We start from the raw sequence: 26,429 nt of genomic DNA on the forward strand, positions 1-26,429 counted from the left end.
TATATATATATATATATATATATTGTATAGCATGTAGACCAAGACAAGTTCCCAACGTAACCTCTGACAGATGAATGACCCGCCTATGTGACGTCAGTTAAGGTGTCTGGCTCCAGTCATTTAATAATGTCGTTCAATCCTGAATGAGAACAGAAAACGAAACTCCACAGTTCCTCCAACGCACTAACAAAAACAAGGTAAATACACTTGCGCAGTTGTACATCCCCTCAGAATTAGTTAAAACTGTAAAATAAGATAACAGATATCCCGATGGCGAAGGTAACAATTTTACATTAAGCTTTTCCCCTCTTAAAAAGAGTAAAAATATGACGGGACAATGTTAGACCTATTCATTCGTCGAAAGGTTGTGTGAAATTGTGTTGCGTAAAGGCCATTCAAATTGGTCATGTGGAATTCTGTAAAAATACCCGTGTTGTGTTTCAGAAGATGTTGAATGCCCCAAGATGAGTGTATAAGAACCAAGATGACCATGACGACGATCAAACTCAGGTTTATTTACTTCTTTAAAAATGCCTTGTGAAATTCAGTTTCCTTCGAATTTAAAAGGAAAGAAGAAGGGAAAAAAATGTGTATCGCCTTCTCTCTATCTGTCTCTCATAATTTGAAAAACAATAAAACATTTATTCCAGCATGTGAATTAAACAAGTCATCATACACTAAACATGATTAGGAAGTTCTAATGTAATTTTTATTAGTATTATTATTATTATGTTGGCTACTTTACTGCATAGAAGCCATTTTACATGTCCACATTCATAAACTCGAACATGGTAGTTCAGGCAAGCAAATTTAAGGTGAAGTGTGCAAATGATGTTCAACTGACAGAAAGCACTTTGGGTGTCTTGTGTCGCTGTAGACTTTAGGACAGAGTAAGGTGGGCTGAAAGACGGCACCATGAGTGAGTCTAGTGAAATCAAAGATAATGTCACAACAAGCAGCCATGAGGACAAAGATGACGCCAGCTTCTCTCCTACTGAACCTCACACGGCCAAAGAATCCGAAAGGTTGGCCTACTTTTTCTTTTTTTGATCATTAGTCTACTGCATTTTCAACTAGAAAGAAAATATATATATATATATATATTGTTCATCTTCTAAGCATGTCTTTAATATAATGTGTCAATTTGATTGTTTTATACTAAAGTATTTTGATTAGAACAGTTATTAAAATGAGCCTTATTTAGTTCCTGTTGTTTTTCTAGTGTTGAGGTTCATCAGCAGAAGAGAGTTGCATCTCCAGTGCTCAGCTGTGTTTCCATGAAGAGTGATGCGTCAATGGATCCTCCAATTAAATTCCAGCTGGAAGATCCATGGTAAAGCACATTTACTCAGTGAGGCTATAGTGAGCCTAAGTCCCTCCCCTTCCGGTCGACCACCATGGGACCTTATGGTAGTCAACAAATATTTTGATCTAGTTTGAATTGTGCTCTTAATTACACATATGATGTATGTCAATTTAAAAGATACATTTTAAAGTCAAGAAAGTCGCAGTTTGAAGTAAAACCGTTGAGGTATAAGACTGTGAAAATACGTAATTATAAAGACTACAAACCCCAAAGGCGCACATTTTCTCTCAATGAATGAAGCTAACTTTACTGAGGCTATATTGTCTGTCATTGTTTCTATAGTCTTAGGTTATAATCGTAACGTTACGCCGTCATACCTGAGTGTTTTGTACCAGACTGCACACACACGAGCAGCGGATCTCACTCGTTGTTTCGCTTCTGGGAGATGTAGTTCATTGAGCGATTTTCACGTAAAAATTGACGTTACTCTTCTGTTTTATGACAAACTACGACGTTTTTGACTTTCAGAATTATCTTTTAAATTGACAAACATCATACGTGTAATTCAGGGCACAGTTCAGACGGAATAAAAACATAAGTTGTCTCTCGCCATTGACTACCATACATATTTTTTCCGAAATAAGGTCCCATGAGCCGGAAGAGAAGGGGCGGGCCTTGATTTGACTGACAGCTTTCTCATCATGAGCCAACATTCAAAATGTTGCTTTTCTAGTTTAGTTTAGGAGCTGAAAATATAGATGGTTGGTTATTCAACCATTGTCGATGCTCATTTTTAGTTGTAGGTGAAAATTTTGAATATCCAGTTCATATGAAGTGTAATATTTTGTAAAAGTTGTTGCAAATTTTCAGATTTCAGATTCAAATTGCAGATTTTTTTCTATTTTTTGTCACTAAGTAAAGTTTACATAATAAATGTATATTACTGTTACTGTGCACAGGAAAGAGTAGAGGTGAGGATCCAATTGCACAAAAGTTTATACAAAAACACAAACAAAAGAAATTAAAGATAATCCAAACCAGTTCTTGTTGTTTTTCTAGTGTTGAGGTTCATCAGAAGAGAGTTGTATCTCCAGTGCTCAGCTGTGTTTCCATGAAGAGTGATGCGTCAATGGATCCTCCAATTAAATTCCAGCAGGAAGATCCATGGTAAAGCACATTTACTCAGTGAGGCTATAGTGGTGCCATGCCTTGCTGATTTGGCTGACGGCTTTCTCATCATGAGCCAACATTCAAAATGTTGCTTTCCTAGTTTAGTTTAGGAGCTGAAAATATAGATAGTTATTCAAAAGCACCATTGTCGATGCTCATTTATTTAGTTGTAGGTGAAAATTTTGAATATCCAGTTTATATGAAGTATAATATTTTCTAAAAGTAACTTGATTTTTAGATCTACATCTTGCAAATTCAGTTTTTTTTTCTATTGTTTGTCTCTGAGTAATATTTACATAATAAATGTATGTTACTGTTACAGGAAAAAGTAGAGGCGAGGATCCAATTGCACAAAAGTTTATTCAAAAACACAAACAAAAGAAATTAAAGATAATCCAAACCAGTAACAGGAATAAAATTCAAAGGTACAAGAATTCAAAGACAACTACCAACAACAGACTACTGAAACACAGGGGTAAAAATATACCGGGAAACAAGGGGCAGGTGTGAGCAATTAATCACTATGGCAACTAATGAGAGTAACTATGGGCAAATGCCAATCGGAAATGTGAAATCCGATCAGATTTAAGTGTGAACAGCTTAAAATCACATGAAATGTGTTTCAGTCTGATCCCTATGATTGGATTTTTCATGGTTTATATGACTTTCTCACACATGTAAAACGTAAATGTTATAGGCAATATGCTGAAAAGTCGTGGCAGAAACCAGTTTGTGTTGTTGCAAAGTGCCGGACGAGCAGAAAATATAACGGACTTGACAGAACAGAATAAAGCCGCTCATACCAGCCTCAAGATCAACATGGGACACCCAAATTGGATCTGAACTGTGACGATACAGTGAGGACAGTCAATCATTTTAGATCAGATTCCAATCGAATAAATCACAATCATAAATAATTGGATTTGGACTGACAGTGTGAACGTAGCCAAAATTAAGCCGTTTGGAACGCACATGGCAAAGGGAGCAATTAATAAAAGACCACATCATTTCCTCATTAGATTAACCTCGAATGTGACCACTACAAAGCTAGGCAGTGATAACAGAAAGATCGTATTATTGCTTTTAATATGAAATGTACATTTATAATGGAGTTTTAAAAATGTGCTTTACGTGTGTGTGTGTGTAACCGATCTGCTCTTAAATAATACGTTAGGAATTAAACACTTAAAGCATTAAACATTTATTTATTTATTTTTACAAATAAAACTTTTTAAAACTTAAAGGGGTCATGGCTGGCTTTTTATTTTTTTTATATTGTTGTCTGAGGTCAACTTGTGACGTTCGCTTGGTTTTTACATTATTTTTTCAACTAAAATTAATAAGTAATAGGCTATTTTCTACGCTAGTTTTGAGCCTAGTTCAAAAACGCTGGGTTTTTATGGGTGTCTCGCACTGAAGACTTGGAAGTAAACGCCCACTGCTGTGAGTGGATAACAGTTTTGCATATTATAATGAGTTTCACGCGTCAGTGCATATTTATTGCTCGGTAGCTCGATCCGGTTTGTCATCACGAGTTAGGCATCTATGTTATTTAGCTATATGTGTAATGCACGAATTGGTGGGCGGGGCTAAACCGTCCGTGTTGATCTTCTTCTGCGGGGGTGGTGTTTTATCCTCTATGACGTCATAGTTCCCCACTTTGAAAAACGAGACGTTTTCAGAGGCTGGTGTCAATAAAAGCTTTTATTGGACTAACAAGGACGTTTTCAGTTCTGAAACTTACAGGATATTCTTATAATATGATGACCTCTTAGATGTCAAAAGCTCAAGGAAAATTTGATTTCTCAGTTCATCACCCCTTTAATATGAAATGCATGATCTGAAATCACAACAAACTTATTCTGTGAATTATTGTGTTTATATGTTAACTCAAACTCTCCCAACATATCTAGATTTAAAATGAACCGGACTTGAAACTCGAGTCACATGACCATAAGCGATTAAATTACTTCCTTGTAGTGACCATAGCACATTATCTTTTCTCACAAACTTGTGGAAGGGCCCTTTGTGAAGGCATTCAGTTGTTCACTTTCATTTGGAACGGCACTACAAATGGCGTCCCCTTCCCAAAATGCCCTTCAAGGGTGCAAAAATGCAGTTTGGAATTCACCCTATGGAAACAAAAAAAGGCAGCTACGGAAATTAAACGCAAACAGGAACTAAATGCAGTAAGTTAAACACTGGAAGAAGGGGAACAGGAAATAGACTTCAAAATAAAAGTCCATGTATCAAAACCAAGAAACACAGATCAGGAGAACATGTAATAATTGCAATAAAGAGAAAAATAAGAATTTGCAAGATGCTTTTAAACAAAAAGACTTTCGGTCTTTCAAGATGTACATTTTATAAGCATTCATGTTCATTTAAACCCATGTGTTGTTTGCACTGTGATCATTTGAGCTCCCTTCACAACATGCATGTATGATCACGTTCTTCTCTTTACTTTATGAATAAGGTTTTTCATCCATTAAATCACTGTGTTCTGTTCTGTCAAAGTCTCCCAGAAGACTGGCTTGGTTCGTCCGCCAACACCCATGTGTCCGTCCAGAGTAACAGGTCAATGGATCCACCAACTAATCTCCATATGGCTGATTCTGTCTTGTATGTCTGGTCTTGTTTGTATTCTTTGTTTTACCCTCATACATATTTAATCATACATTTGCATATTTCTTTTAAGTTTAATACATTGTTTTGTTCTCAGAGAGCAGCCAGTAGAATTGCACACTCAGTCATCCCGAAAGACACAAATGGCTGCTATTTTGAGGGTTAGCCTTTTTTTCTGGTTTTACATCATTCACATTCAAAAACCCTGCTGAAAAAAACAATAGAAACCATTACAGAATTCCTAATGGTTTTAATGGTTATAAAGGGAAATGTATTGGTTTTAATGGAAACTGTAATGGTCCTAGTAGGTCTCTATTGGTAATTTGCTTTCTTCAATTGGTGGCATGTTTTGTCTTTTTCTCTGTATTGGTTTTAATTGAAACTGTGATGGTCCTAGTAATTCTCTCTTGGTAATTTGCTTTCTTCTATGTTTTCTATTGGATACCATTAAGGACCAATAGAACACCTTTGAAAATTATAGGTTACATGTTGGTATCTACTGGACACCATTATGAACCATTAGGACTCCAATAAATTTAGTGTTTCCTTTGGTTTGATAATAATGATTTAATGTAGGCTACGCATGATTAATAGGCTAGATACAGTTTTTAAAAACTGATCATAGCCATTGGTCAAAACATTGGTCCCATGTGATTTCAGGTTTAACAGCTCTTGTCAGGAGTGATCAGGTCAAAACCTGACCCACACACATAGGTTGTCCTAACCATTAAATATATTCAAATCATGACCAATACAAATTTGTAATGGAAACCATTAAATATGTTCAAATCATGACCAATACAAATTTGTAATGGAAACCATTAAATGTGTTCAAATCATGACCAATACAAATTTGTAATGGAAACCATTAAATATGTTCAAATCATGACCAATACAAATTTGTAATGGAAACCATTAAATGTGTTCAAATCATGACCAATACAAATTTGTAATGGAAACCATTAAATATGTTCAAATCATGACCAATACAAATTTGTAATGGAAACCATTAAATATGTTCAAATCATGACCAATACATCTTTGTAATGGAAACCATTACAAATCAGAACCAATACAAACTCTAAAGGAAACCATTAAATATATCATTACCAATACAAATGTGTAATGGAAACCTATACAAACCAATACATCCTAATAGAATATGGCCCAAAACACACTACGTAATGGACACCATTTTGTAATGGTTTTACTGGTTAACGGCTGATGGTTTGTAATGGTTTTGTAGTGGAAACCATTACAATTTCTGTAATGGTTTCTATTGTTTTTTTCAGCAGGGTATTATTGAATAAAATATTGTCTGAATATATATTTTTTTGTTTCTTTGCATTTGTCTTAGCAACTTCAACGCAATGTGATCACTTTTGTAAAGAAGGAGCTCAGAAAAATCAACAGCGTTTTGGACTCTGATCTCACAGAGTGTACAGAGAGTCAACCAGAAGGAGAAGAAGATGGTCTCGAAGCCAAAGAAGCTGCAGTCAAAATCACTTTGCACATATTGAAGTGTATGAAGGAGCAAAGCCTCTTTGACAAGCTGCTTCAATGTTAGTATGTGTGTAAGAATAGGACATAGTTATCCATTAAATAAAGACAAAGTAACAATTTGATTGTTATCTTCCTTTATTGTATTTAGTTCATCAAATTGATGCATGTCAGCAAAAGCTTAAGTCCAGTTTGAAGAACAGGAGCCAATGTGTATTTGAAGGTATTGCCAAGCAAGGAAATCCATCCCTACTCGAGAGGATCTACACAGAGCTCTACATCACAGAAGGAGGGAGTGGAGAGGTCAACAATGAGCATGAGGTGAGACAGATTGAGACAACATCCTGGAAACCAGAGACACAGGAATCACAGATCAAATGTAATGACATCTTTAAAGTCCTACCTGGGCAAAACAAACCCCTCAGAACTGTGCTGACTAAAGGAGTTGCTGGAATCGGGAAAACGGTCTCTGTGCAGAAGTTTGTCCTGGACTGGGCGGAAGGAAAAGCCAATCAGGATGTTCATTTTGTGTTCCCATTGCTTTTTCGGGAGCTTAATTTGATCGGCAAAGAGGAGTACACTTTGGAGAAACTTGTTCATTTGTTCTTCAGAGAAATTGAGGGATTCAAACTTTCAAACTTTGAGAAATACAAAGTCATATTCATCTTTGATGGTTTGGATGAGTGTCGACTACCTCTTGATTTTAGGGACAACACAAGGTGCTCTGATGTAACTGAATCAGCCTCGGTGGACGTGCTGCTGACCAACCTCATCAAGGGGAATCTGCTTCCTTCTGCTCTCATCTGGATCACCTCTCGACCGGCAGCAACCAGTCAGATCCCTCCCGAGTGTGTCGACCAGATCACGGAAGTACGAGGGTTCAATGACCCTCAGAAGGTGGAGTATTTCATGAAAAGAGTACCTGATCAGAGTCTGGCCAACCAAATCCTCACACACATCAAATCCTCAAGAAGTCTGTACATTATGTGTCACATCCCAGTGTTCTGCTGGATTTCAGCCACTGTTCTAGAGAGAATGTTGGGTGACAAAGAGAGTTGCCACATCCCCAAGTCTCTAACTGAAATGTACACCCACTTCCTGATTTTCCAGACCTTACAGATGCAGGACAAGTACAGGGAACTACATCACTCGGACCCACACTTGACTAGAGACAACATTCTCTCACTTGGAAAACTGGCCTTCCAGCAATTGAGGAAAGGTTTTGTGATCTTCTATGAAGAAGACCTGACAGCGTGTGGCATTGATGTCAAGGATGCATCACTATACTCAGGACTGTGCACGCAGATCTTCAGAGAGGAGTTTGGCTTGTACCAAAGGAAAGTCTATTGTTTTGTGCATCTGAGTTTCCAAGAGTATCTTGCAGCTTTGTTTGTTCACCTTCAATGGTTTACAACTCAAAAGCCCAGCAGGGATGAATTCAATATACCAATTCAAGACACAGACTTCGGAAAGCTCTGCATGGATTCATCTCTGTTTGACCTACACAAGAGTGCTGTAAATCAGGCTTTAGAGTCGAGGAATGGGCACTTTGACCTTTTCCTCCGCTTCCTCCTCGGCCTTTCACAGGAGCGCAATGAGACCTTGTTTAAACACCTTTCAGTACAAATTGGACACATTGCACACAGCAGTGAGGACACAGTCAAGTACATAAAGGATAAGCTTGGGACAGGTCTTAGCTCAGAGAGGTCCATCAATCTATTCCACTGCCTCAATGAACTGAACGACCATTCTCTTGTCAAGGAAATCCAAACCTTCCTTCACTCTGGAAGACTTTCAATGGAGGTACTTTCAAATGCGCAGTGGTCGGCTCTGGTCTTTGTGCTGCTCACCAGTGACGAGGGACTGGAGATTTTTGACTTGAGGAAATTCTTCAAATCAGACGATTGTCTTTTCAAGCTTCATCCCGTTGTCAAAGTCAGCCGGACTGCCATGTAAGTGTCATCAACTTTCTCACTTGAAAGATCATCTAAATAAAGGTTCAGTATTGAACACGTTTTTTAGAAATGTATTTCATAATTCTTAGATTGTCCTCGTGTAAACTGACGAAGAAAAGCTGTCCGGCTCTGGCTTCTGTCCTTGAGTCCAATCCCAATGTTCTGAGAGAACTGGACCTGAGTTTCAATGACATTGAAGACAGAGGGGTGAAAAGTCTCTGCTCTGGGCTGAAGAGTCCACATTGCAAACTAGAGACACTAAAGTACCTCTATTCTATTAAGAGTATGAAAAATCAATACAATTGGTATATGGCTGTCCCTCTAACCTGTATTTTATTTTTCTAGATTGGAGTTTTGTGGACTCAGAAGAGACGCCTGTTCAGCCCTTGTTTCTGCTCTTAAGTCAAACCCATCACATCTTAAGGAGCTGGACCTGAGCTACAATAACATTGGAAATGAGGCCGCAACCTGGCTTGTGGGTTTATTGCCTGACTGTGGGCTGGAGACTCTCAGGTTTTTTTTTTATTTATTATTATTTTTTTCAGTGACATTTTAATGGATATTGATATGGCCGTTAACAACTTAGTTCAGGGATCGAAATCCTTTAGTCAAATTCACTCTTTCCGTTATTCCTTTCGTGAAGTAAACTTGTCTTTGAATGGGTTGGAAAATATTACGAATTTGCTCTTTCCAACCAAACCATGCAGTGCAGACCAATTGGTTGTGCACTAAAAGATGCAGAATTACTACAACCCAGTGGTAAAATGGCACAGAGCAGCACATACAGGGGTTGGACGATGAAACTGAAACACCTGGTTTTACAACACAATAATTTGTTAGAATGGTGAGGGCCTCATTTTGCATCCAAATACAGCACCAATTGACAGATAGAAGTCCTTCACAGTGACCAGAGGGATTATGAGCCGTTCCTCTTCCAGAACAGTGTCCAGGTCACTATATGATGCTGGTGGACTCGCTCCTCCAAAACACCTCAATAATATTCAGATCTGGTGACTGTGCAGACCATGGGAGATGTTCAACGTCACTTTCATCTTCATCAAACCCTTCTGTCACAAGTCTTGCTGTGTGTGTTGGTGCACGGTTTGAGCATCAGGTGCTCATGATCCTCCAGAAGGGGTTTGGTAGTCCTCGGCAGTGTCGTGTCCATCAAATACAATCAGGATTGTCATGACATTGGAGCTCAAACCATCACTGATCCACCCGTGCTTCACTCTGAAGATTGGCCGCCAGGCATATAGATGTGAAACCTCCAACATTGGCCAGTGTTTCAGTTTCATTGTCCAACCCCTGTAGCTATCTGGCTTCCCAAATTGCTAAAATCCACAAGAACAAGTTGATGAAAGAGTTGATGACCCCTGACTAATGTTTGCATCTTTCAAGAGATATTCAATGTCACTTGCAGACTTACAAGATGTGGGATCACAAAGGAGGCCTGTGCTTTCCTCACATCTGCTCTGAGTTCAAAACCATGCCAACTTAAGAAACTGGATCTGAGTGATAACAAACTTTGGGACTTGGGAGTTGGGCTGTTTTCTGGTTTACTTGCAAACCCAAACTGTAACCTCGAAGAGTTGAGGTAGGTGTGTTATGATATTATCTCTGTAAGATTGGTCTTTTATTTGTGTCGGACACATCTCACATCTCATCTCATCTCAGTCGGACTGAAAAGCCTTCGTGTAAACACCTTAATCGATCCGATTAAGCTCGATCGAATGAAATTTCGATAGGATTGAAAGGGGTGGTTCATTCCATTTCTAATCCTATCAATTGGACATGTAAACACTTGATTGACCATATCATGATGACCATAGCATTTTAATTGAATAGAAAAAATAGCAAGAGAGGAGATTTTGCTGATCACTATATCACATATTTATTGTATTTTTTACTTTTTGTCATTAAATAATTGTTATTATACGTGAATGTCCGCGTCTTGTACTCGCCCAGGAAATCTGTGTAAACCGTACGGCACCAGACAGGGGCAGTCGACCCGGGGTATTCACAATGTTTTCTCTTCAAAATTGAAATTTTACTGCCACCATTGAAACAATTTATAACGGAAACTGTTTACCCACTCGACATTATACAAAGGCTAACGTTGTAACGTTAGTGACAGTCGTAAATCGCGGGCTGTTTATTCCAGTGGACGCAAGTTGCAACTAAAACAATAGGAGGCAATGGCGCAACGCTACCCAGCAACAGCTCAGTAATGGCGCCCCGCTTACTTCCGGTAGTTTCGCCGGATTCGTCTATAATAACTATAAGGTTTTGTAATTTGATACCTTGGGTCATACCGGATTCAGTTGATACAAATTATGCCCATATCTTTTCAAATCCTATTCATCCCCCAAAAATTGCATTATGTAGTCACTGAGAGAGTGGCTCAAAAGTTTTTGATATGTCATTGTTCATTCATGTCATACAACCAGTTCGCAAGTGAGGATGCCGAACGGGCAGTGAGGGTGTATCTATGGAATGCTTTTGGGTTGGATCCTTGAAATCATATTTTTTATATTGTCCTATTGAATTCATCAAATCCTCCCCAAATTTGACACAACTGGTCAAGAGCTACTCACATATTTTTAAAATATAGTTCATGTGTGACACATTATGTCCTGAAGGTACCAGTACATTTTAAATTTGGATTCTAAATTTTAGATCTTGTTCAAATTAGAAGATGTCTGCGGCCATGCTTAGCTACATAATTGCTGTATTTTTGGGCCATTTTCTTTTCTCTTTTTTTTCAGATTAGAGAGATGCAATTTTACATTTAAAAGTTGTGAACTCGGTATGGAGCACTCTCGTCTCACAGCTCTAGATCTTTCTGACAATGACGTGCAGGATTCTGGGATGAAGAAACTCGCGAACTCACTGAAGATTCCATCCTGTAAACTTCAGAAATTAAGGTTATGCTTCATTTTTCACAGCACTTGATCAGCTCTATTATCGTATGTGACTCTTTTTTTTTTACGAAAAGATATTAATCGTGTAAAAAATATATATAAATTATCTTTTACTCATAATAATTGACTAATCAACTGCTAGGCTTTACATGTGATATTTATTGACTATAATAGCATTATACTCTATAACTAGATGGCTTGAAAACGTTTTGTCCTATTCTCCAGGCTGTCATGTTGCAGACTGACCGATAAGGGTTTCTCATCTCTGGCTTCAGCTCTGAGATCAAACCCCTTCAGCCTGAAAGAGCTGGATTTGAGCAAAAATTTCCCTGGAGGCTCTGGAATAATGCAGCTTTTTACAGTCCTTGGAGAAAAGGACTGTGCTCTTGAAAAGATGTGGTCAGTATTGGCCAAAACATGGACCTGCCATCTATATTACAGTCCCTTTACTTGCCTATACAACACTCAACTTTACTTGCCTTTGAGTATGAGTAGTAGGGACTTGAGTGCAATACTCCTCAGGTGTCTGGAGGAAGTAAAACATGGATGGATGATAATCTTGTCCAGTTGAATGAAAGGAACACATACATAAATTTTTGGCCGTATAGTTTGTAACAAGACTGTAGATGATAACTTCCCATGGGTTAGTTACCTGCAGGGTCAAGTAAAGAACTTGGGAGTCAAGTTTTATACCTCTAAAGTTCGATAGACAGATAAAAACTGTGGTTTGGAGCTGCTTTTTTTGTTATCATCTAAGGGCAATAGCCAAATAAATTCGATTCTCTCAGCTAGTGATTTGGAAAGAATCATTCGTGGTTTTATCCTTTCTCGTTTAGATTATTGTAATTGGGACCTGTCATGGTAATGTTGCACGTCCAACTAGTACAAATGTCTCGGCATTGGTGCTAATGAATGCTAAGTAGACTAACAGCGTTGCGCCATTGTTGAATGAATGGGTCCAGAATATTTAGTTGAGATCAGTGGTGGAATGTAACGAAGTACAAATACTTTATAGTTTAAGTATTTTGTACGTATCTTTACTTTACTTAAGTAGAATAAATAGTGCAAACTTTTTACTTTTACTTCGTTATATTTTGCAGCAATTATTATACTTTCTACTCCACTACATTTCTACAACTTCTGTTACATTTTCATTACATTTTCTGATCAGTTTTTCCCCTGCCAAAACGTAATCTGACCGTCCGTTCGTTGCACGTTTGTCTCACCAGTGACGTTTGGTTGCCATAGATACGTCAACTAAATGCGTCTCGCACGCAGTGCGTTTATCATGCGATTTATACGCGAAAATGTGTTTTGGGTTAGGATTATGGCAAGCCAAGAGGTTCAGAATTACACCATAAATTAATCGCGTTTACTGCCAAACATAGTTATATAGTAAGGATAAGCATGGCTTATATTGCCTAATTGCAAGCTTGTTTCAGAAATGGTGACAACCATCATTGTTGAACATCATTATAGGAGTATTAGGTTGAATTAAATGTTTTATTAATCATTAGAAAATAGTCATTAAGAGAATCAATTGTCATGCAAGTACTTTTACTTTTAATACTTAAAGTACATTTAAAATCAGGTACTTTTTTACTTAAGTATGGTTGCCATTGTGTTACTTCTACTTTTACTGAAGTAAATATTTATCTGGTTATTTGTACTTTTACTTAAGTACTGCGATTCAGCACTTCCTCCACCACTGGTTGAGATTATTAATCCTTACAATTCAAGTTTAATGCTAAGATCCATCAAATAAGGTCCTTTTAACAATTCCCAGTGTGCGTCTCGAAGGCTGATTTTAAGATTATGGAACAACCTGCCCATTAAGATATACTGTATAATTGAGTAAATTATTTGGAGAGATGTTTGCATCAAGGATATCAATTATTAAAAGAAAATAACTTTTTTTAAGATTAAAATTGTTCTGTTTCTTTATCGCTGTAGCCTGGATTCTTGTAAACTCACTCCAGATATGTGTGGGCTAGTGGCTAAAGGTCTAAGCCAAAACTTCAGCCTGAAAGAGTTGGACATGAGCAACAACAGTCTTGAAGATGAAGGCGTTCGGTTGCTCTGTCTCGGACTGCAGGAAGGCAGTTGTGCATTGAAGGTTTTAAAGTAAGCTCAAATAACCATTTACAAAATATGCTCATTTCTTAACAGTAATATAACATTAAAACATAAACCAATTTAAATAGATCAAATACTGATTTTAGAATGACGTCATGACTGTGTTTCCATATGTTTTTGTGTTTAGGTTATCCAGCTGTGCTCTCGGTGACAGCAGCTGTCAATACCTGGCATCAGTTCTCAGTTGCCAGTCCGTATCTGTTGAACTGGACCTCAGCAGAAACAACATCAGCCAGGAGATGGAGCAGTTTCTGACTTCTATATCAAACATCAATCTTTTATTCTAGTGTCGATGCAAGTGGAGTTGCACAGAAAGTTTAGGATTTTCAGTATCCTATGCACACTATAGATATTAATGTAACGGGTGGTGGTGGGGGGGATAAATACATGAAAACAGAAAAAGTGTTCATGAAATGGAATAAAATGTAACAAGAATGGAATGAGAATTACATTGAATTAGAAGACATAATACAGTACAAATATGCTGCAGTTTGTTGTCTCAGCAAGTTGTTCGTTGTGTAGTGAGTGATTGCCGTGGTCGAGCGTGACCTCACTGAGGAACTCAAGAGGTGTGTCTCTCATAGTCAGCACAATCTCACAGAGATGCACTCGTTCAGAGAGGGACAGAAGCATGAGGTCCGCTAAAGAGAAGCCAGAGAGATGACGGTGTGTGCTGCAGGCATTTGGCGTGTTCATGGACGTACAGAAAGGAAGAAAGAAAAAAGTTAGCCACAGCACAAAGTTAGGAATTCAAAAAGACGAAGGACGTTACTGAGAGACTAATTCAAGATGACGAAAACCATCCTGCAACTTTCTGGCAAGTTACGATTTTTGTACATTGCATTTTTGGATGTGCATTATAAGTGTTCAATAAAAGCTGTGTTTTGATTTTTTTTACTATTTGTTGTGTGATGTTACGAGATGCCAGAAGAGTTTATTTGCTAAGATTAGCAATTTTGTATTTTTCATGAGCAGGAAACGTAATAGTTCACACAAAAAATAATTTACTCAACCTCATGTTGTTCAAAACCCCATATGAGAAACACTAAAGAAATGTAAGTGTAACAACTTAGATTTGGGTCTTTTTCCTCACGCAAAAATTGTATAGAGCACAAGTCATTCGATCGCTGTTATGATTTCATGGAGGTTTATCCAGCCTCTGGAATTTTAAAGGGGTCGTGAACTGCATTGTTTTTATTGTTTTATAACGTTTCTTGTGGTGCATTATAATGTTTTACATAAAAAAATTGTCATACTTTATACAAATACAAGGCATTTTTCCTATTCTTTGATTTGAGCCTTTGTTTGAAGGGGCGTGTCTGTGAGACTTCAGTGTAAACGTCCAGTGTTGTGATTGGCTGACAGCTTTGCATGTGCAATAAATACTACATGTGGAACCCTCTCGAAAACTTTAAGCACGTTTTGACGATTACAGATCTCAAGGTTAACTAATCGTGAAATGTGCATTATATTTAGATGATGGCATTACATGTTGCAATGAATGCGATGATGAACGTAGCCGATCACAGACTACAGTGATCTCTTTGTTGCAGTTCGATTTCTGCACTCTCGCAAGAGATTAATTCATTATTACGGGAAGTTATGTCTTGTTGTATATAATTTAATCCCAGTTTAAATAACAGATTATTTCCATCCTACTAAGAGAAACAATGTGTGAAGATGAACATTTAGTCACATCTGACCATACATGAATTATTACAATTCATAAATGACTGATTACAAATCAGGGATTAGAATTAACACAGTTACTTACGTGTTGTGGGATTACTGTGAAGTCCATATTGTAAAAATCTGTTTAAGTCGGCAGAGCCTGCGCCGAAATTGCGACTGATTTACCAAAGAATCCACAGTGAAATGTACCAAATACAAATACATAATGCTCAAATAAGACATTCACATTGTTGAAAATAAATAACCACATTTCTAGCATAGGATCCTTTGGAAGGTAATGTTATGATCCTGTATCTTCGCTACAACAGACCAGTGGGCGGAGCCAAATTTGCAACGATGAAGTTACGCAGAATGAAATAAGATAAGCACATTCCACAACGAGTCATTCGCTGGGCTTGGTAACAGTAAAAGCTGATTTTGGACTAACAACATGAGCGCTAGCTTTAAAACATTTTATGTGTGAACTGTTCCTTTAACAGACTAAAGTCGTGTGTTTAGACAGAGTTCGTTGTGTCTGTTGTCATAGTAGCAGTGTTTGTCTCTCAAGGGACGATGTTTGATGATCATTTCACACTTCTGCTGATCATTACAGATGTGTCATTGCATTCTCCACAAACTGGATTTAAGGGCATATAAATGTGCGTTACGGTCCAATCTGCTGTCACAGCTGTGCTTGACTCATCAGACAGTACCAAATGTGGACAAATTCACCATATTAAAATATTTCTCCAGTAAAAGTACTCCTTTTTAAATTAATTTTAAAAACTTAATACTGAAGTACTTTAATACAATTAAGTAACAAGTACTGTTTGATGATTGTCATACATTGATAACTACTCCTGATAATTATTTATAATTCAAGTGTGCAAAGTAAAAATATCACAATACCATATAGTATAAAATGAGGAAAAACAAAGTGTGTTAATGTGTTGACAAATATAAACACAATATAAATACGGTTGTCACATAGGACAAAATGAGTTCACATTTTAAAAGAACGCTATGCAAACATCATTTGAACTACGGCAGAGACATGGCCTGGTCATGAATTTGCGTAATTTAAAGCAGTCCGTTTAAGTTTGTGGGTTGGTTTAGTGCTGGAAATCAGGTAATCTCAATATTCAAGTGGCATAATGCAGATAGGCAAAGCAGCATGGATGTAGTCAAACTCTCTCTTGGCCAATACTACAACATGTGCTGGTTTTCATTATCAGATCTGAATACCAAATCTGAATACTGAAACCATAGAAAACCTGCCACCCAAATATCCCAGCTTCACAAATAAAATTTTTGTTTTTGATAATTACGATTCACAAGGATTTTTGAAATATCAAAAGCTTTTTTTTCCTTGTCTTAAACATGTTGACTTTTATTTTTTATTTTTTTAATGTATAGTCAATCTGCCAACAAAAACAATTCTTAAAGGGATAGTTCACCCAAAAATGAAAATTAGCCCAAGCCATCCGAGGTGTACATGACATTCTTCTCTCAGACAAATATAACTGGAGTTATGTTAAAATGTAGTGGCTCTTCCAAGCTTGATAATGGCAGTGAATGGTTGTTTGACTTTGGAAGTACATTAAAGCGCATCTATTCATGATTAAAGTGCTCGACACGGATGTGCGGGGGTTAATAAAGACCTTCTGAAGTGAGGTATGTGTCAAAAGTTTCTGGTTACAAGTACCTCATTAAGAGTACAGCAAAATAGTTTTTAACGCCCCATTTACACTGCACGGTTCAAGTGACCCAAATCCGATTTCTTCCTCTCATGTGGCACAGATCGGATATGACCGGTGAACGTAAGCAGGAAAAAAACGCATGGATCCCGATTTTCTCAGATCGGATTCAGGCCTCACTCATATTTGGTAATAAATCGGTTATGAATCGGATACGTGTATTTGTGTGTGCCATGTAAGCAGACAAATCAGATATTCCCCAGTAAATGCGAGTGGTACGTCATTAAAAAAGTGACGTCAACTCTGATAGACACCACCAATTGAGATCACATGACTTAATATAGGAGCGATGGGGGACATAGGAGACACACAGTCGAGCAATGCGGAGGTTTCATGTCTCTTGAGTGTTTGGGGTGAAGAGTGCTGGAAAAAAATGTACGGTAATAAATCCGTGTTTGAAGACATTTCACGAGATATGGGAGGCACGGTTTTACGAGACCAATGTTTTGATGACTTTTCAAAATATTGTGGAAAGCAAAACACTGCATAAGTTTATTTGCATCTGCATCCATTGCATTGCTTTTCCGAGTCAGAACATCTACATTTGGTAGTTTCAGCAGTGAAAATGCAAAAATCGGATACGGGTCACTTTTAAAAGATGTAAGCGGGGTGTCAAAAAAATCAACGCTGACTCAAGACATGACCTATTTTTAATGATTAAGTCCAATTTGGTGAAGAGGTTTGACCGGTTCACTAAAAAGACCGATTCGTCCACAAGCCGGACATCACAACAAATAATTGAACAAAGGAACTGGAGAGAGGGGAAACAAAACAACACAAATCCAAAGGGGAGTGGAGGGTGGGAGAAGCCAAGGGGAAGTCCAGAGCAGGAAGAGCCAAATATTGGTCCAGAGAACCAGCCATGACGAGGGGATGGCCGATGGAGACCCAGGTGGAGCTGACACGCCAAAGAGCCTACAGTACATGACACTGCTGGCACTGGAGACGGAGGTTGAGCCGCGGCGACCGATCCGAGGTGGAACATGGAAACCTGAAGACGGAGGCGGAGCTGGTGAGACTGAGGAGGAAGGCGGAGCCAGACGGAACCAAAGGTGCAGGCAGGGCGACGTTTGACCAAAGCAGAGCCTGTGGGACGAAGGAGCCCGGTGGAGTGGTAAGGCTGAAGGTTTCCGGTGGAGCCAAGGCAGAGCCGATGCGTTGACAGGCCGTGGTGAAGTGTTGGGTTCAGAGGCTGGAGGTGGAGCCAGGGGATCCTCTGGACTCGGCGGATCTGGTGGCCTGAAGATCCGAAGAAGATCCACACAGTTCAGTGCCGGGTATGAAGAGGGGCTGAAGGGTACCAGAGGAGGTGGGGCTGAGGAACTGGCTATTAGACGAGGTGGGAGAGGGATCACAGGAGATTCAGGGATGGACAGAACCAGTAGGGGAAAATGGAGGGTCAGGGATGGGAGGAACCAGCAGGAAAACCAGAAGTTCAGGGAGAAAAATTGTTCCAAAAGCCATCCACCACGGTGGGGATGTGGTTAAGGCTTTCCTCGCAGCCCTCATGCTCCACTATCCCTCCCTCGTCAATACACATGTAGCGGGCTCACGCATCTGGTCAGACACACCTTGTGTTTCAAGCTCCTCTCTTGGTCTCCACGGTCTCCAGTGGGCTCTCATATCTCCATTGTGCCGGTCCTCGGTGGCGGATGGGGGCCGGGGTTTGTTAACAAGTACCCACTTCACAAATTCAGCAAAGTTTTTATTTGGACCGTCCGCTGGGAGGTGTGCCTTGGACCGCTCGCTCAGGTTAGTGCGATACAATACACAGAGCAAACGATCCAGGTTGTGTGTCTGGCACGCAAGCTGGATAAAGTCCCAAGTCTGGTCTTCCAGTAGACAGTCTGCCTGGTCCAGGCAAAGCACGAATGTCCGTGACAAAAAAAGGGGGACAACATTTTTTTCCTTGTTGTTTTTTTATATCACTGTTATGGTAAGCTGCCTTTTACCCCCGTGCAACTTTAGCCCCATTGTAAACTATACATTATTTAAAAGATTCTTGGATATTTTCACTGGTAAACTACAGACATATTTTTTTTTTTCAGCATTAACATAGAATAATTTGTCAGTATTTTGCAGTGTTTTGCACTCATGTTGCTCGCTGACACAGTTCAGTGATGTTGTAGCCCTGGAATGAGCTGGATCAGAGCCCCAGATCCATTACCATATCATCATTCCGAGAGGTCTGTAAGATCACTCCTGCTTCATGCCATGCATCTGTCAAAAACACACAGGCCTGCAAGAGTTCAGAGTTTATTTGTGCATATTTGTGTACGTATGAAAGCACGGTTTGGGTAGTTGCATGCCCGTGCACATCTGAATTCTTAAGGACGCATTGTGTGATCTTATTGGAACACTTGGCAGGGATACGGGGAGATGTATAATCATAATCAATTGCTCATGCAGTTGATTTCCCATTGAAAAAAAAAAAAACACGTGCTAAGAAGCTGTGCAGTCTGTTTTTGTCTCTTTCAAGACTGGACTTGCAGTTTTTCCTTTTTAAGAGTGTCAGTATTGTGTTTTCATTTCTATTATTATCATGTACACATGTCTTTGGTTTCCCCTTAGGATCTGATATCTCTTTTAGTAGATGTTTCAATTTTATAACATTATCATTTTTTCCCTGATATGATGCAACAAAATAAAAAGCAAATAATTATGGTTGATATGCATGCACATTTTTCTAATTGAATACACTTTTTTCAGTGATAAATAGTATAAGTGTGTGCAGACAATCAAAACAATAAAGTGGCCTGTTATGAATCAGCATTAATTAAGAGATCATCAATGATGATCTTCTACTTCATGTGGAACAGTTTATTCTATAATAGTGACATTTCTGATTCCTTATATAAATACACTGGCTTGGGGACCAGCAGACTAAAGGAAGAGTTCAGCCAAAAATGAGGTGAACAATTTGGTTCATTGGTTTTTACCCCCTTGCTCTTCTATTTTTCTCACTTAGGTCTAAGGATGTGGACAATGGTAGGTGTGATCTATCTCTCTCAGTGCATTATGGGACAGCTGCTGGAGGCCAGGTCCAAAGGAGCCCTGCCTCAATTGATTTGCAGCATTCCAGGGATGCCAGGGGCACTAGGAAAGTCTGGCCCCCCTGGGCCTCCTGGGGAGGATGGCCATGTCGGAATCCCTGGAAGAGATGGGAGGGATGGACGGAGGGGAGAAAAGGGAGAAAAAGGAGATCCAGGTAGAGTTCTCATTGAATCCAGTTCTCATTCAATGGTGTCAATGCAGGCAGATCAATAATATTGTTGAATATTAAGTGTCCCCAAATAAGCAAGCCAAAAGCCAAAGGCGGCAGTGGCAAGGAACCAAAACTCCATCAGGTGTTAGAATGGAGAACAATCCTTGGGAGAAACCAGGCTCAGTTAAGGGGCCAGTTCTCATCTGGCCAACGAACAAAGTGTAGAATTATGATTCAGCCAGCATTAAAGGTACAATATGCAAGATTGTTTCACACCAGGGGTCGCTAACCTCTTACAATAACTAGACTTACAGTAGCTAGATAAACATTAGAGATCATATTCTAACTTTTCATCATGTTGAACTACATAACATTGATTACTTTTATATACATTTGCTCACCTGTTTGCTCAAGTAACATGCAACACTCGCGTCTGGAATCTCTCGCGTCGCATCTGGAAAGATGTTGATCTTCGTTTTAATCCTCTTTTTGTCTCAAAGTCTGCTTGCCATGGTCCATAATGTTTGAACAAAACCCTACTAGGGACGCTCACGCTGTTGAGCTCGCATAACGGGCATAACCGACCCAGTTGTCCACGTCTGTCGCCATGGTTACTATCACAGTAGGAGGTCAAACCTGGGGGGTAACGTGGATATGACGTCATTGACTGGCGACTCTCACCCCTGCTCACACGCCCCGTTTCCTTGGTTAAAAATCGCAATTTTCTCATGATTTACAAATAGTTGGAAACATTTGGGATATTGTAAGTAATCAACTTAACAAAACATTGGCCTAGTGGTTTTTGGATATTTTACTGCAAAAATCTTGCATATTGTACCTATAAAGGTCAGAAGTCAGATTGGATCAGAACATTCAGAATATTCATCCAGTTTCATCTGGTTGAAGATCTTATTCGTCATGCAGGTATGGTGGCGAGTTTGTTGAGGATCAGTGCCGCTGGCTGTCGTGTCGAGTCTAGTTGTGTTGTGGTTGTGTCTAGGGGCAGGTCCTCCATCTGATTTGGATATGGGCCGGACCCGGCTGACTACGGTAAACCTTGGGATAAACAAGGAGACTAATATTAGATAAGGAGATAATATTATATTAGCATATGTGAGCAGCCCTATCACCCTGTAGCCCAAGACTGGTTGCCCACTGAAGGATGCCTGAGCCTGGTGAGTACCTGGATGGGAGACTCCTGGGGAAACCAGGTTGCTGCTGGAAGAGGCGTTAGTAGGCCAGCAGGGGGCGCTCACCCTGTGGTCTGTGTGGGTCCACTCCAGTATAGTGACAGGGACACTATACCAGGGGTGCCCAATCCTGCTCCTGCCGATCGACTGTCCTGCACAGTTCATCTCCAACCCCAATCAAACACACCTGAAGCAACCACTTATTGTCTTTAGGATCACTTAAAAAATTAAAGGCAGGTCTGTTTGATTAGGGTTGGAGATGAACTGTGCAGGACAGTCGATCGGCAGGAGCAGGAATGGGCACCCCTGCACTATACTGTCAAAGAGGACAGTCCTTCGGATGAGACGTTAAACCGAGGTCCTGATTCTCTGAGGTCATTAAAAATCCCATGGCACTTCTCGTAAAGAGTAGGGGTGTAACCCCGGTGCCCTGGCCACTTTCCCTCCAATGGCCCTTGCCAATCATGGCCCCCTAATGATCCCCATCCACTGAACTTGCTCTATCACTCTCTCTCCTCTCCACCTGTAGCTGGTGTGTTGTGAGCGCACTGGCACCGTTGTACTGTGGCAATCGTCGCATCATCCAAGTGGATGCTCACACTGGTGGTGGTTGAGGAGTGACCCCGTCATGATTGTAAAGCACAGTAGTACATACGAAAAGCACTATATAAATGCCTCATTCATTCATTCATAGATGCCGTTCTTCTTATGATGCAACGAGTACATTGGGTGGGAGTGTTTGCGGTTCCGACTGACCTAATTTATACAGCTTAATTGATGAGTCTGCTCCTGGTGAGCTACTATCCTGCAGAGTTCAGCTCCAACTCCAATCAAACACCTGAACCAGTTAATCAAAGGGGTTCAGACTTACAGGGAAATTGCATGCAGGTGTGTCGGAGCAGGGTTGGATCTGAAGCCTGCAGGAAGATAGCCCTCCTGGAGCAGGGTTAGAGACCCCTTTCTTGGGGTACGGTTTTACCTCACAAATTCAGCATCTTTAAGACGACTGTGTTTGTTTCAGGGCTCAAAGGTCGATGCGGGCCAATGGGAAAACTTGGAGATCGTGGGGAGAGAGGTTTTGTTGGGAAACGTGGACCTGAAGGTGATCCTGGAGATTTAGGGCCTCCTGGTCCTGCAGGACGTCTTGGACAAAAGGGTGACAAGGGCCAACGTGGCCCTCCGGGAGAACCAGGAACTTGCAAATGTGGAAGTTTGGTTCCCAAATCCGCTTTCTCAGTAGGCATCACCAGTAGCTACCCCACCGAACAAGCACCTATCAAGTTCAACAAAGTCCTGTTTAATGAAGGTGGCCACTACAACCCCGAGACGGGAAAATTCATCTGTGCATACCCAGGAATATACTACTTTTCTTATGACATAACTCTGGCCGACAAGCACTTGGCCATTGGTCTTGTCCAGAACGGAGAGTACCGGATAAAGACTTTTGATGCCAACACCGGAAACCATGACGTAGCGTCTGGCTCAACTGTGATGTTTCTCAACCCAGAGGATGAGGTATGGCTGGAGATCTTCTACAAGGACCAGAACGGCCTGTTTGCTGACCCCGGCTGGGCTGACAGTCTGTTCTCTGGGTTTTTACTGTATGCTGATACAAACTATATGGATACATTGGCGGAAGACTACAAATAGCAGCTACTGTAACATCAATAAATGGTATTAGTCCATTCCCGTCTGTAACCCTGTATCGGGTTATGCTGTTTTTTCAGCACCACATGCCATGAACGTTGCATTTGACACTGTTTCAGTTTTAAAAAAGCAATTGTTACGTAAAAATAAATAAAAAAATTGTACACAGCTTGTGTGACACAACAAGAACCCTCAGTTCTGTTCTGTCAGCTGTTTTTGCATGGAAGAACATCTGGCTTGCTGAAAGTCACCATGTACATTGTTGATACAAAATACTAATGGTTTCAACTGGGGGTTTTAACTAATGGTTTCAACTAACCATTTTAAAGTTGATTTTTTTTTCTTTTCCCACATTTAGTGGGAATTAACTTTTCCCATATTTTGTAAATACTGTATATGGGCCACAACATATTCAAATCCATATAAATTTACTTAAAATATTTGTATATATATTTTAAGTGTTCATTTTGTGTCCAAGTTCTTTTTATTAATTGTCTTTATTTTCTTACTGAATATACAAAATAAAGTTGTTGTGAAATATTAATTCCCTTCGCTTTTGCGAAGTGTTCATGTGAAATATTACATTTTTATATTATACATACCATGTTCAAAGAGTATATATTGTTTATTTGCTGACCAATAAACCATTGCTGACTGTAATGACATTTTTTTGGCATGTTTAGCTAATGCTACATTATTTATTTGCCATGAATTCATGTGTCAATTGAATCCAAATATTTGAACAGAAACTCCCTCGGTTTTATTGCGTCGATGAGTCACTTGTATCTTGAATTCAGTTCAATTTGTCATGGGAGAGTTCATCTACTGTCAGAGAAAACAGCTGAACGACTGAACGACTGTTCAGAGACCTTGACCCGAAAAAAGGATAATATTTGTTTTAAATATGCTGTGTATATATATATATATATATATATATATATATATATATAAGAAGATTTCAAAGATCCGTAGCTTTTATCCGAGCTTTAATTCTGCTTGTATGTGCATGTTAGTGTGTAATTCTTCTCCATATGACACCGACTAGAAATAGTGGGAAAACGTGTAGCCAGACAGATGATTTTGGCAAAAGATTATTACACTAGTGTACTTCATGAGTAATGCAAATATAGTGTTTTGCATTTGGAAAAAAAAGAAGTTATGTGTAAAACACCCTATATAAATGATGATTACAAACCTGAAAAGGATCATATAATAGGCCTACAGTACAGAATTAGTGAGTGTATACTCACCATATTGGTTGATTTTGTATTCTTTAGGAAAACATGAAACTTGAGGAGAAAAAAAATCTCAACAGTTTTAGAGGATATTTTCTGGAGCAAACAGGAATTACTGTGAATAAGGTCTTATTTCTTCCACTAACGAAATACTTGTTTGCATATTGCTGTCGAATAGCTCCCTTGAGTGGTTAGTGATCTTAGATTCTAATTACAACTGTGTTAGATTGTAGCTTACAGTCCAATAAATAGTGGAAATCAAAATGGGGTGTAATATTGGAACTGGTCAGTTTCAGAAATAATATAATTTTTAAATAGTATATTCTGTGTTTAATTAACATCACTCAAACTATGATTAATGTAGGCCTAAGGTTGGTTTGAAAACAGGACTAATGAAGGCGGCAAATTTGTGCTATTATAACTTGAGTGTCGATTGTTATTGCATCTAAGACAATACTGAAGTAGGTTAATGCTTTTGGTTTTAGTTTAAAATGATAGACCTAATCTTTGAGAAGACACTCCTCGGTGGAATAAAACATAAAACACATGTTTTTCTGAACATATTTTTGTTTTTACAACAAATATAAGTTTAGTCATATTGTAAACTGTACCGTGTTCAAACAAATAAAAGACAGAAAAAGATTAAAAAAAAATAAAAAAAATAGCGGATTTATGCGCTGCCTAGTGGCATCAGCAGATTTATGTGATTGACGGGAGTCTGGGCCAATAAAAAAGCCGCTTTGACACAGAGTGGGGCGGACCGGACGCAAACCGCTGTGGGTTCGGTTGCAGCAGATTATTTACATCCGTTACCAGGCAGCGAGAGCCAGCGTGACGGTAAAACTCTACCGAAATACATATTCAGTCTCTGCTCCTTCAAGGACTTAATGCTTTTCGCATTGTTTCAGTCTCGAAAGCATTTGCTTTCTGTTTTTCACTCAGGGTGATGTTTATTTCCTGCACCGAGAGAATACAAAGATGCACTTAACGTTACTGCACTGGAACTTACTTTATAAGAGAAACATCAGGTGTGTTTATTGATGTCCGTGTGTTTCCTGTGGATGAGCAGTTACTGTCAGTCCTTCTGTTATAAACTCGCTTAAATACAGTTTCATCAAGAAGTTCCCGTGAAGTCCTTGCATCTGATATGAATCGGGAAGATATCTGACATCAAAATGTCTTCGCCCAGGTAATCTTCCTTTTTTACTAATTCAGGAATAAAAAAAAAACATAAGTGTGATTATTGTAAGAGTAAGTTTTCTGTCCTGTTGTCTTCAGGGATGTGGGGGAGAAGATGAGGAAGAAGAGGAGAGAACTGCAGTCTTTAGGAAGAGCCAGAGATGATAAACAGGTTGTAATAATAATCAGTGCAGAACATTATTAGTACTGAGGGTTTCACCCTTGAGAAAACTTAATAATAAGATTAATTATTTGAATTTTATAAGATTAAAGATTAAAATAAATACAGATTGATCCATATAAATGAATATAAATTAAACAAATAAAAAATTATACATTTAACATACAGGACATTACTGAAGTGAGTAGAAAAATATATAATGTATCTAAATAAAAACTAATTTTAGATTCATATAGGCTTTTTAGTGTATAAATTGGGTCTTTTTTTTTAATGATGATAGATTGAATTTTAGGACAGGGTCCCTCATACGAGGATGATCCCTAAACCCTGGTACAGTGTGATGAACAGTGATTTCCATTTGCTATGTTTGTTGTTCATCACTTTTTTTTTTTTTTAAGATGCGGCACTTTTGGGCAATAGAGCGTAACCGGCGGGTTCCAGAACTCCATTTATTTTCTCCATAGGGAAAATCGATAACTTATAAACTTTTGAATGTGTATTAGCATAATTTATGGTTAAAGACTACACCACCCATGATGCTGTACAAAAATTACACCAATCAGAGAATAGTAACAAGAAAACCCCGCCTCTTTAGCCCCGCCCACTCTCATGAAGCACTGTGAATGACCATCCCTACACTCTCTAAAAATATTGAAATGTTTATATCTGTAATACATATAGTTTTATACATATAATCAACATTTGTCAATGAGTAGGTTTACATTTTGCCATCATTTTTATTTGATTT

General features: G+C 39.0%; 3 protein-coding genes across 9 annotated transcripts in view; all 3 read left to right on the top strand.

Moving 5' to 3' along the window:
• Positions 1–111: 111 nt before the first annotated feature.
• Positions 112–14,119, top strand: LOC120462661 (NLR family CARD domain-containing protein 3). Of its 7 annotated transcripts, none has more exons than XM_039651284.2 (16): positions 112–197; positions 445–510; positions 878–1,025; positions 1,223–1,333; positions 2,366–2,473; positions 4,994–5,098; positions 5,199–5,262; positions 6,459–6,663; positions 6,753–8,553; positions 8,646–8,819; positions 8,902–9,069; positions 9,980–10,153; positions 11,325–11,483; positions 11,706–11,879; positions 13,434–13,604; positions 13,744–14,119. In XM_039651284.2, the coding sequence occupies exons 3-16, from the start codon at positions 916–918 to the stop codon at positions 13,901–13,903; spliced, it is 3,684 nt and encodes a 1,227-aa protein (XP_039507218.2). In that variant the 5' UTR covers positions 112–197; positions 445–510; positions 878–915; the 3' UTR covers positions 13,904–14,119. The 7 variants fall into 7 exon arrangements, with proteins under 7 accessions (XP_039507218.2, XP_088980485.1, XP_088980488.1 ...); XM_039651285.2 differs by having other exon boundaries at positions 122–197; positions 448–510; XM_039651286.2 differs by lacking the exon at positions 112–197 and adding an exon at positions 213–279.
• A 3-nt stretch (positions 14,120–14,122) lies between these two features.
• Positions 14,123–23,927, top strand: c1qtnf7 (C1q and TNF related 7). Its single transcript, XM_039651289.2, has 3 exons — positions 14,123–14,433; positions 20,013–20,252; positions 22,461–23,927. The coding sequence occupies exons 1-3, from the start codon at positions 14,406–14,408 to the stop codon at positions 23,087–23,089; spliced, it is 897 nt and encodes a 298-aa protein (XP_039507223.2). The 5' UTR covers positions 14,123–14,405; the 3' UTR covers positions 23,090–23,927.
• Positions 23,928–25,102: 1,175 nt separating this feature from the next.
• Positions 25,103–26,429, top strand: part of cc2d2a (coiled-coil and C2 domain containing 2A) — a 57,358-nt gene continuing 56,031 nt past the window's right edge. The window contains exons 1-2 of the mRNA XM_089124367.1: positions 25,103–25,510; positions 25,600–25,672. Coding sequence (XP_088980493.1) covers positions 25,497–25,510; positions 25,600–25,672 — 87 coding nt within the window. The 5' untranslated portion in view covers positions 25,103–25,496. The remainder of the gene's footprint in view (positions 25,511–25,599; positions 25,673–26,429) is intronic.

Source organism: Pimephales promelas, chromosome 20 (assembly GCF_988280905.1).
Source record: "Pimephales promelas chromosome 20, fPimPro1.hap1.1, whole genome shotgun sequence".
Taxonomy (NCBI): domain Eukaryota; kingdom Metazoa; phylum Chordata; class Actinopteri; order Cypriniformes; family Leuciscidae; genus Pimephales; species Pimephales promelas.

Bases quoted from the DNA above. Each gene is read 5' to 3' on its own strand.
- LOC120462661 (XM_039651284.2), top strand. From the start codon at position 916: ATGAGTGAGTCTAGTGAAATCAAAGATAATGTCACAACAAGCAGCCAT. The intron at 5,263-6,458 runs GTTAGCCTTTTT...CATTTGTCTTAG, and splicing joins AAATGGCTGCTATTTTGAGG to CAACTTCAACGCAATGTGAT. The intron at 11,880-13,433 runs GTCAGTATTGGC...TTATCGCTGTAG, and splicing joins TGTGCTCTTGAAAAGATGTG to CCTGGATTCTTGTAAACTCA.
- c1qtnf7 (XM_039651289.2), top strand. From the start codon at position 14,406: ATGACGAAAACCATCCTGCAACTTTCTG. The intron at 14,434-20,012 runs GCAAGTTACGAT...TTTCTCACTTAG, and splicing joins AACCATCCTGCAACTTTCTG to GTCTAAGGATGTGGACAATG. The intron at 20,253-22,460 runs GTAGAGTTCTCA...TGTTTGTTTCAG, and splicing joins GGGAGAAAAAGGAGATCCAG to GGCTCAAAGGTCGATGCGGG.